Source organism: Narcine bancroftii, chromosome 3, assembly GCF_036971445.1.
Source record: "Narcine bancroftii isolate sNarBan1 chromosome 3, sNarBan1.hap1, whole genome shotgun sequence".
Classification (NCBI taxonomy): domain Eukaryota; kingdom Metazoa; phylum Chordata; class Chondrichthyes; order Torpediniformes; family Narcinidae; genus Narcine; species Narcine bancroftii.
This window is the reverse complement of record NC_091471.1, coordinates 107,635,092-107,646,085: the sequence shown is the minus strand read 5'-3', so window position 1 is coordinate 107,646,085 and position 10,994 is coordinate 107,635,092. Positions and strand designations below refer to the sequence as shown.

Sequence of the window (10,994 nt, the reverse complement as noted above, 5' to 3'; positions counted from 1 at the left end):
CCAATTCAAATGGTAATTTCTTAATAATTAAAATCGCAACACCCCTCGCCTTAGAATTAAAAGAAGAAAACACATGACCAACCCACTCTCTCTTCAATTTCAAATGCTCTTCTCCGGTAAAGTGTTTTTCTTGCAAGAAAGCAATATCAACTTTCATTTTTCTTATACAAGCCAAAACTTGTTTGAACTTAATTGGGTTATTCAAACCCTGGACATTAAAAGATGCAAAATTCAAATTAGAAATTTCTTAATCTAATAATATATTCCACTACTATAAAATAATGCTCCCCTTCTAAATCCCTTAATATTCTAATCCCCCCTATATAAAAACTCCAAAAAAAAGAAAAGAAAAAAAAACAATCCCAAAACAAACTACTAAAGAGTAGTAATCCCCTAAAAATCTGGGTGTGGTAAAATCCACTAGTGGCAGGTGACTTCAGCTATTATGTCTCAAATTTTCCATCCAATGTTTTTGCAAAACTAAATTTAATTTTCTCCTTCAGACCATTCTTCTTATACCCACCCCCTCCCATCATTCCCATTTTTATCTGCACTCTAAGCTGGTTTTACCTTTCTTATCACTTCCTATCTTTGTCTGTAGTGAATTCTGCTGACAATCTTCGCTCCCCAAAAAGTACTCAGAAAATGTGTATAAAAGAAACAGATAGATTGTAGAGGAGGGGTGACCAGGAATGAGGACCAATTGAGCATGCCACAAATGTCAGAGGATAAAAATTCCAACAGTGGTTCTACTGGCAGAAACCAATCTTTCTGATATTCACCAGTTTACCTCAGTGTAATTACTATCTATTGATGTTTGCTGTTACTTCATTATGATTAAGTTTTAAAAAATATTTTGGTTTCCCATAGATCAGTTATATCTGACAAAGAGAAATTATTTTAAGTGTACTGTACCTGGCAAAGAGAGATAATTTTCCCAATATATTCATCAGGAGTGAGAATTGTGCCAACAACAACTGGTTCCAAATATTCTTTAACTTGGTTCTTATCAGGGAAATAACATGGATTTAAAATTGTTATTTCTTCATTTCCATATTCCTAAAAGACAGTAATAAATTGATTTTAATTGTTTGAAAGTATGTTATTAATAATAGCAAGCTAATCACAGATAATTTTTCAATGGAATAAGACTTCAAAATAATAGGTTTGAAAAATTATTTAAAGGATACTCCACCTTAATTAATTTGCTGGATAATAGAACTGCCTTGTATGGAACAGTCGGGGCAGTAAGGATGACTGAAGCATTATACTCTTGTTCCAATCTCTGATTGAATACTTCCATGTGTAGGAGTCCCAAAAATCCTAATCTGGTAATCAAGACCATTAATTTATCTTCAATGATAATCTAATGTTTATTTAATTTCCACAAGTATAGTATTATGGTGTTTAAAAAAACTATTTCAAGATTCAATTTATTGTCATAGTATTAAAACAGGGTCCTATTACATGAAATTCCCTTTTGCCTGCTGCAAGGCAGACAGATTCGTCACTGGGAGTAATTGTCTCGGCCCCTCTTATATTTCTTACAGTCAGAGAAAGAGAAAGAGAAGCAAAAGAGAGTCGCCCAGAGTCACTGAGTGTCCATAGATTCACCTCCAGTGCCACCCAGAGTCCAGTCCAAACCATTGGCAACCCAAGCTCCAGATCTGAACCTCTGACATGGTCAGGGACCCTTCGGCACCTCCTAGCAACTTGATCCAGTTTCACCATATCACAACATTCCAACCCCAGGCAAACTGGCTGATAGAGCATTACCACAGACACCTAAAAGTGGCACTGATGGCTCGGCTCAAGGGACTCAACTGGACAAGTGAGCTTCCGTGGGTCCTGCTGGGGTTCCATACAGCCCCTAAAGAAGACCTAAACGCCTCAGCAGCAGAGCTAGTGTACAGCGCACACCTTTGGTTCTCCCAGTCATGTGCATACAACAACAAAAAAGAATCATAACATAAACTGATTTATTTTCCAGAATAATTAGTACTGTTCTTAATGAAGGATAAAAGGCATGTTTATTCAGCAGAATATTATGATCTTATATAAAAATAATAAAAAAGTGTAACAACATTTCAATTTCAATTTATGCAAAATTAATTTTTCACAAAATTAGTAAGCACTTGCTGTCTAAATAAATGCTGGAGATCGCAAAAAAATGCTACGAAGGGGATAAAACAGAGAAGGATGGTGTGAAATTTGAAACCATAGAGGCAACAGTTGAGAATGTAAACTTGTCACCTACCTCCAGCCAGCTCCCAGGGCTGGGCTGCTGTCCCGATGAACTGTGACACTGGAATCATTCAGCGTCAACTTATCCACAGCTTTTCTTAAATTGGTATACTCAGATTGGTCAATCGGATACATTCCTTGGAAATTAATCCATTACAAGGTAAAAACACTGAAGTCAATATTGCACACAAACGGCTTGAAATTTTATTAAAAATGAGGTAGATACACTGTTTTGTGATAAATGTCAGTTCAAAAGTTATCATTATCTTGTAATAAAAATATCAGTGCTCTAAAATCCTCTTATATGTCTGCATAGCAACAAAAATCAAAGAACAAAGCATAATGACAAAAATCTGAACTGTTGCCTTGGAACTAATTCTATAGAATCTGTAAACATATTAGGTTTTGTACCAGTTTTTTAGTTGTTATTTTTTTATAATTTTGGTGCCTCTGTTAAATTGGGCAGATCCATCTAAACAAAGCATCTATACAGTATTTTTGACTGTCAAATAATAATGTAGAATTCTGGGTAAAATATAGACCTAAGATTGCTGAGCTGCTTGTTTCAGTGAGGGTCCTGCAGTTTTCAGTGGCTCAGAAGAGAATTAGACTGTCCCTTCACAGATATTCTGATGGATTCCTTACACTGCTGGAACTGATGAGACCCTACATCCCAGATTCACTGTCTTTCAAAAGTTTCAGAGTTATATTGACTTTAATTTTGCAGGCCAGTTAAAAAATTAAACTTAAAACATCTGAATTTTAAAAGTATAAGCAAATATCTAGGTCACCAATTGACTTGCTAAGGGGCAAGAAAGCATCTAGCTGCTCGACAATGCAAGTTTGTATGTTTAAAGTTGCTATGCTGTTATTTTTTTTTTAAATGCTACTTTTTTTACCTGCAAAGACCATTGGTTTGGCGGGTTTGAACCCCGCTAGTGGCTTCACGAGATGTTTCTGTAAATGGAAGGTGTCGCCAATCTGTGCCTCCTTTACCTCTTTCATTCCAGCTATCATATAGCCCACTTGTCCAGCGTACCTTTAAGTTACAAAAAAATGTTACAAAGCAGTGAGGTAAAACATGCAGGTCTGTAGTGTGACTGATTATGTAATATTTTATATTGTATATAGATATGTTTTAAAGGAGATAAATTGTGGAGGTTATTTTTAGTGTAGGTCACATACAAATACTTCAAAACAGATCTCATTTAAAATGCCAGAGCTCTGCTCAAGTCAACAGACCAGGCTCTGAGTGTCTTTGAAAAACTTTGAAGAATGCCTATAAGGGCTTCATAAGTATGTGTTAATTGGACATGCTGTGGAGTAATGGATTATTGTTTTGGAAAACAACAGATGAACGAACTTGGAAGATTAGGACCAGAGCCGCAGTCTGTCTGAGTGCAGTTGGCTGTTCTAAGAGGGTCAAGTGCTTTTCTCTGAGAAGGAGAGAGAGAGAGAGAGAGAGAGAGAGAGAGAATTCAGTTCTACAGTTAGCAGCAGCAACTGGAACTGGAATATGACAAACTGGCAAGCTTGTGAAAAAAACCCATTTTGAAGACGGGTTGTGAGTCAAAGCCCTGGTGGTCCATACAAGAGGAGACTGCTGGCTGTATAATGTTTCACTTGAAATAAGGGAAATAAAAAGGAACTCTGTGGTGTCCTGAAAGAAAGAGGTTATCGGCTGGAAAACCCTGATGGGGCAAGTTCCTTCGGCAAGACGCTGAAGTGACTGATCTGAAGGAATCAGTTGTGGGTGTCCAACGAGCAACGAAGCTGTCTGAAAACCAACAAGAACCTTCCTGAGTGGTAACCATTTACCTTTCAAGCACCAAAGCCTGGTGAACTTCATAAATGTTAAATTCTGTGCACAGTATAAGAATTGCCTGCAACCAGTGAATGTGGAGGAGTGAGAAGTGAGATTGGACTGTGAGTCAAAGAACTTTTCTGAACTTATACACACATTACATACATGTGCGCTTATAATTAGAAGGGGGTTAAATTAGGTTGTTAAGTTAAATAGTAATAAGTTAAAGTTTGATCCTGTTTTCATGTTTAAAGATAATTAAAAACAACTTTTGTTTAAGTAACCATTTGTCAATGAATTTCTATTGATGCTGGGTTTTGGGGTTCTCTGGGCCCATAACAGTAGACACTGTGATTTAAGTAAAAGCACAATGCTGAAGAAAGTCAGCAGATTAAACGGTGTAATTTATAGAGCAACGATAAAGATACATAACCAAAGTTTCAGGCTAGAGGTAGCATTCTGGCAACTGAGTTGCAAAGTTTATCAAAAATGACATTCCAGTATAGATATTCAGGAGAGCCTATTCAGCTTTCAGATGTTACTTTAAATTAAGAGTCCATCAGTTCTCAGGTAAATATGATCTAGTCGCAGCATTTAAAAAAAAGTGAAGTACCAGTAGTTACACTCCATGTCCTGGTCAATATTAATACCCCTATTAATTTCACCAGTAGAAATATCTAATGGTTGAAATGCAATTCCTACAACAGGGAGAACACTGCAGAAGTATTTCATTCGAGAAAGTGTATTGTATGGATCTCAAAGTTGACAGGCATTACATAAAGCAAGTCTTTTTTTTAATAGAAATATAATACTATATTTATGAACATGAGATACAAAAAAATCCTTACAGCTTTTCTACTGGGTACTGATCAGGCCTTAGGATACCAACTTCATTAACTTCATATACTTTCTTGGTGTAAGATGAAATGATTTTGTCGCCCTTTTGCACCCTTCCATCAAAGAGTGCAAGGCTGGCTATGACTCCTCTGTAATGATCATAGGTGGAGTCGAATACCAGTGCTCTCATTGGATCCGAAAGGTTTGCAGATGGCCTGAAACGAATAAAAAAATGTTAATTATTTTATTCAACCAATTTTAAAACAGAAAATAGTTTAAAAAACCAACATTTAACAATCACAGAAACACATAATAGCATTATCTCAAAGCTCCTGAAAAAAATTTTCTTGGTCATGGTTAAACCACACTACACACCACATCACCTGATACATATAGAACAATACAACACAGTATAGGCCCTTGGGCCTCGATGTTGTGCCAACCCATATATTCCTTTAAAAAAAAGTACTAAACCCTCCCTCCCCCAAAACCCTCTATTTTTAATTCATCCTTGTGTCTGTCTAAGAGTCTCTTAAATGCCTCTCAATGTTTCGGCCTCCACCATCATTGACATTCCAGGCACAACTCTTGAGTAAAAAAACATACCCCAGATGTCTCCCCTAAACATCCCTCCCTTAACTTTGTACATATGTCCTCTGACGTTTGCTGATCCTACCCTGGGGAACAGGTGCCTCTCATAATCTTGTTGATCTCTATCAAGTCTCCTCTCATCCTTCTACAGTCCAAAGTGAAAAGTCCCTGCTCTGCTAACCTTGCCCCAAAAGACTTATTTCCCAATCCAGGCAACATCCTGGTAAATCTCGACTGCACCCTATCCATAGCTTCCACATCCTTCTTTTAATGAGGTGACCAGAACTGAACACAAGTCAGTGTGGTCATACCAGAGATTTGTTGAGTTGCAACATGACCTCTCTGCTTCTGAATTCAATACTCCTATTAATGAAGCCCAGCATTTCACTGGCCTTCCTAACTATCCTTTCAACCTGTGCAGCGAACTCGGAGGGAGGGGGTGTATTGATTTGAACCCCAAGGTCCCTCTGTTCATCCATACTCTTAAGAAACCAACTATTAAACCTGTATTCAGGTCATTTATAAAAATCACAAAGAGCAGGTGTACCAGAAAAGATCCTTGTGGCACTCCACTAGTCACTGACCTCCAGGCGGAATACTTTCCTTCTACTACTACTCTCTGCCTTCTTCCTGCAAGCAATTTTTTAAATTCACACAGCCAAGGTTCCACTGATCCCTTGCCTCATGACTTTCTGGTTGAGTCTCTCGTGGGGGACATTGTCAAATGCTTTACTAAAATCCATACAGGTCACATCTACCGCCCAACCCTCATCAATTTCGTTTGCTATCCCATCAAATAACTTCATTAGACTCGTGAGGCACGACCTTCCCTTCACAAAGCCATGTTGACTATCCTTGAGTAATGTACTTCTCTAAATCCTTATGCATCCAGCCCTGCGAACATCAATCTTGATGTTTCTAAGAAGATCCAACACTTCCACTTCCTTAATCTCCACATTGTCCAGCACACAGGCCTGTTCAATTTCAACCTCACCATGATCTAGGTTCTTTTCTCCTGTGAATACTGACACAGAGTATTCATTTAGGACCTCCCTAACCTCTTCTGGCTCCAGGCACGTTGCCTCCTTTATCCTTTTGTGGCCCCACTTCCATTCTCATCATCCTTCTGTGCTTCACATATGCATAGAATGCCTCAGGGCTCTCCTTAATCCTACATGCCAAGGCCTTCCATGCCCTCTTCGAGCTCTCCCAAGTCTTTTCTTAAGCTCCTTCCTGGCTACCATATACTTCTCATGAACCCTTCCAGTTTCTGGCTTCCTACATCTAATATATGCTTCCTTCTTCCTCTTGTCTAGTTACCTGACCTGTTTCATCAGCCACGGTTCCCTTTTCCTACCATCTTTTTCTTGTCCCATTCTTGAACCCTGCACTAAACTTCCTCCACATTAGTTCACCCTTGAACATCTGTTTCTAATTTATTCTCACTAGTTCCTGCCTCGTCCCTTCATAATTAGCCCTTCCCTTGTTCAGAACTTTCCCAGTTTGACTGTTTTTATCCTTTTCCATAATTATGTTGAAGCTCAGGGAGTTCTGGTCACTCACCAAAATGCTACCCACTGGAAAATCCACCACCTGATCAGGTTCATTCCCTAGAACCAATCCAGTTTGGCCTCTCCTCTAGTCAGCTGGTACACATACTGTGTCAGGAATCCTTCTTGAACACACCTGACAAATTCAGACCCATCCATCTCTCCTGCAGTCAGGAGGTACCAGTCAATATTGTGGAAGTTGAAATCACTCATAACTACAACCTTGTATTTCCCGCATCATTCCAAAATATGTCTGCTTATCTGCTCCTTGGTGTCCCTCGGGTTATTTGGGGGCCTATAGACTACTCCCAAGCACAGTGATAGCTCCCTCCCTATTTCTGGCTTCCATCCACACCGACTCCCAGCACCCAACCCACCCCCCCCCCAATCTTTTCAACCTCCAATCCTATTCTTTTTAAAACACTTAAATCTTGGTACCTGTGATGTATATTTTGCAAAAATATACAGCAAAAAAAATGGCACACGCCACTAACCTTGTGCAAAGATATGTTTTTTAAAAAATTAACAAGCCCTCGATGCTTTGGTCTTCCTTCCAATGTCATTTCAATTCATAGCTTTCTACAAATAACTGGTGATATCCAGCAAAAAGAGAGACATACTAATCAGCCAACTGAGTTAAATAATTCTCATTGATAACCAGCTGCAAAGAGCAGAGAATTTGTTTTTATTTCAGCTTGGAGTTACTAGAGATCCAAAAATTTCATAATAATGTTATTTTTTAATTAAACATCCATAATTTGTTTTTAATAGTTCAAGTAATGTTTTTTTTTTAAAAGTCAAATATATTGTTCCTGATAGTAAAGGCTGCTTTATGCAAGAATAGTGCACAAGCAGATAAGTTCACAAGATCTGTAGACATTTCAGAGCACCTTCTGGAGGAGCAGGGAGCTACTGTCAGAAGTTTATGCAAATGTAGATAGTAAAGGTTACTGCCAGACTTAAAAAAGCAAACTGAAACAACAAATTCTGATAGTATTGGTAGTCATATTGATTAATAAAGTTCAAACTTTGCTGAAAAATTTGATTGAATTTACAATGCTCTAAAATGTAGTTCCTTTTCTATTTCAAGAATAAGATAAAAGAAACACTCACGAATTAAAGACTGTATTTCTGCAAATTAAATTATCTTACTGATCAGGTTCTGTAGTGCATGAAGTTGAAGGAATTTCAGTTATTGCCTATTTCTGTAAATCTCTTTGAAATGAAGTTGAAAAGGTTAGCGCCACGCTTTTACATGCCGTGATCAGGACTGGACGGGAGTTCAAATCCCGCGCTGAAGAATCCTCTCCAATAGTTTTCACACCACTGACGAAAGACTCACCAGTCTATTACCTTTTTTTAAACAAGGGAACCACATTTGCCATTCTCCAATCTTCCAGCACCTCTCCTGTAGCCAAAGAGGACTTAAAGATCATAACCAATGCCCCAGCTATCTCTTCTCTCCCTTCCCAAAGCAACCTGGGATATATTGCGTCCGATCCAAGGGGACTTATCAATCTTATAATTTTTAAGAAGATCCATCTCTTCCAGAACACAAGCCAATTTATTCCAATCTCACCCCGATCATGATCCTTTTCTCTTGTGAATTCTGAAGCAAAGTATTCATTTAGAACCTCCCCAACCTCCAGGCAGATATTGACTCCTTTATCCTTAAGAGTCCCCACCTTCATTATCATCCTTTTGTTCTTCACATATGCATAGAATGCCTTGGGTTCTCCTTAATCCTACATGCCAAAGCCTTCTAATTGTCCCTTTAAGCTCTTCTTGGTCTTTTAGTAAGTTCCTTCCTGGCTACCATATCATTCTCATGAGCCCTTCACATTTGCTGGTTCCCAAATCTAATGTATACTTCCTTCTTCTTCTTCTTCTTAACAAGTTGTTTTGTCAACTATGGTTGCCTTTTCCTACCACTCCAGTGGGACAAACCTATCCTGAACCCAACACAAGTGGTCCCTAAAAATCCTCCACATTAGTTCTGTGCTTTCTCCCGTGAACATCAGTTTCCAAGTTACTCTTGTCTTTTCTTAAATTTTTTTTTCATTTTTCACACTGTGAACCATATCAATCAAAATACATAAAAACATTTCCCTCTTAAATATACGCAGTGAAATTTTCTCCCCTTTTTCCCCCCTAACTTCCCTCCCCCCTTCCCACCCCCGTCCCAACCCATTAAACGTTCAACATATACAATACAATAAAACCATTAAACAATTTAATCACACAATGAAAATAAACAATAACATTGTGTCATCTACTTTTACACACTGGATCAAGTCATTTTGTCTTCTTATCATTTTAGAGGGTGGAGGTCCGAAGCAAGCCCTCTCTGTTATGTTCCATGTACGGTTCCCAAATTTGTTCAAATAATGTGACTTTATTTTTTAAATTATATGCTTTTTTTCCAATGGAATACATTTATTTGTTTCCATGTACCATTGCTGTATTCTCAGGCTCTCTTCTGATTTCCAAGTTGACATTATACATCTTTTTGCTACAGCTAAGCTATCATAATAAATCTTTTTTGCGCTTCATCCAGTTTGAGGCCTAATTCTTTACTTCTTATATTACTTAGAAGAAAGATCTCTGGATTTTGTGGTATGTTGCTTTTTATGATTTTATTTAATACCTGATTTAGATCTTCCCAAAACTTTTTCACTTCCTCACATGCCCACATTGCATGTACTGTTGTTCCCGTTTCCTTCTTACAGTGAAAACATCTATCTGATAATGTTGGATCCCATTTTTTTTAACTTTTGGGGCATGATATATAACCTATATAACCAATTATACTGTATCATGCGTAACCTTGTGTTTATTATATTCTTCATAGTTCCAGAGCATAACTTTTCCCATATTTCATTTTTTCCCACTTTTGTTTGGGTTTATAGCTTATTTCATCATTTTTAAACTGTATTTAAAATACAGGTAATAAGTAACATACATAACAATAAACTAAACATGAACGATATGTTTTATATATATAAAAGAAAAAAGAAAGAAAAAAAAAGAAAAAGAGAAGAAAAAAAGGAGAACCCCCCCCCACCCCCCATTCAGCCAATTCTCTTAAGGAGACCCATAAAAAGAAAAAAAAAGAAAAATTAAGCATACATATTAAGATCTAATCAATGTAAATCAAAAGGTAAATATTCTGAATATAAAAACCACTTATTCATAAAAAAACTATAGTTATCACGCAAAACATATGTGATTTCTTCCATTATTAAACAATATTTCCTCTCATTATGCCATCTATTAATATCAATCATATTCGTATCTTTCTACGTATTAGCAATACATTTTTTCACTACAGATAATACTAAATATACAAAAGCAAGTTGAAATTTATATCCTGTAATATTTAATACATAACTGAAATATAACCCTTCTCTGGTACCTTCATAAGAAAAGTCTCAAATTTAGTCATTTCAGGTAAAATCATATCTCTACCAAACACATGCTTTACCAAAGATCGAATTTGATAATAAAGAAACAAAGAATTCTTATCAATACCATAATTGTCCCTCATCTGATCAAAAGATAAAAATTTACCTTCTTTAAAACAATCTCCCAAATTTTCCAGACCTTTAAATCTCCAATGTAATAAACTTCAATTATGTATTGAGAAAGAAATAAGTTGATTATTATACAATGGAGTCAAGGCCGACAATTCTACACTAAAACCTATCTACGTCCATCTCCTTTATTCCTAATACCCCTGGCATTGAAATAGACACATTTCAAACTCTCCAAATGACTACATTTATGTTTTGTCCCTCCTCACAAACTCAGGGCACATAAGCATTATGCTCTTGACCTCCTGCCCTATTTTCTGCACTCTCATTCTGGTTCCTATTCCCCTGTCAAACCTTCACCAACAACTCTAGCAAACCTGCCTCCCATGATATTGGTCGCTCTCCAGTTTAGGTACAGCCTGTCCTTTTTGTACA

At 37.2% G+C, this 10,994-nt stretch overlaps 1 protein-coding gene across 5 annotated transcripts in view; it reads right to left on the bottom strand.

The window, feature by feature from the left end:
* guf1 (GTP binding elongation factor GUF1) overlaps positions 1-10,994 on the bottom strand; it is a 47,339-nt gene that overhangs the window by 18,325 nt on the left and 18,020 nt on the right. For 4 of the 5 annotated variants that reach the window (XR_011353609.1, XR_011353610.1, XM_069924746.1 and 1 more), the window contains exons 8-12: positions 4,897-5,100; positions 3,144-3,283; positions 2,258-2,381; positions 1,196-1,328; positions 916-1,059 (exon numbers count right to left, since the gene is read on the bottom strand). Coding sequence is in view for 3 of the 5 variants with exons in the window: in XM_069924746.1 (XP_069780847.1) it covers positions 916-1,059; positions 1,196-1,328; positions 2,258-2,381; positions 3,144-3,283; positions 4,897-5,100 (745 nt within the window). In the remaining 2 variants the exon portion in view is untranslated. Of the gene's footprint in view, positions 1-915; positions 1,060-1,195; positions 1,329-2,257; positions 2,382-3,143; positions 3,284-4,896; positions 5,101-7,520; positions 7,609-10,994 lie in introns of those variants that run through there. The other variant, XM_069924747.1, reaches the window with a different exon arrangement.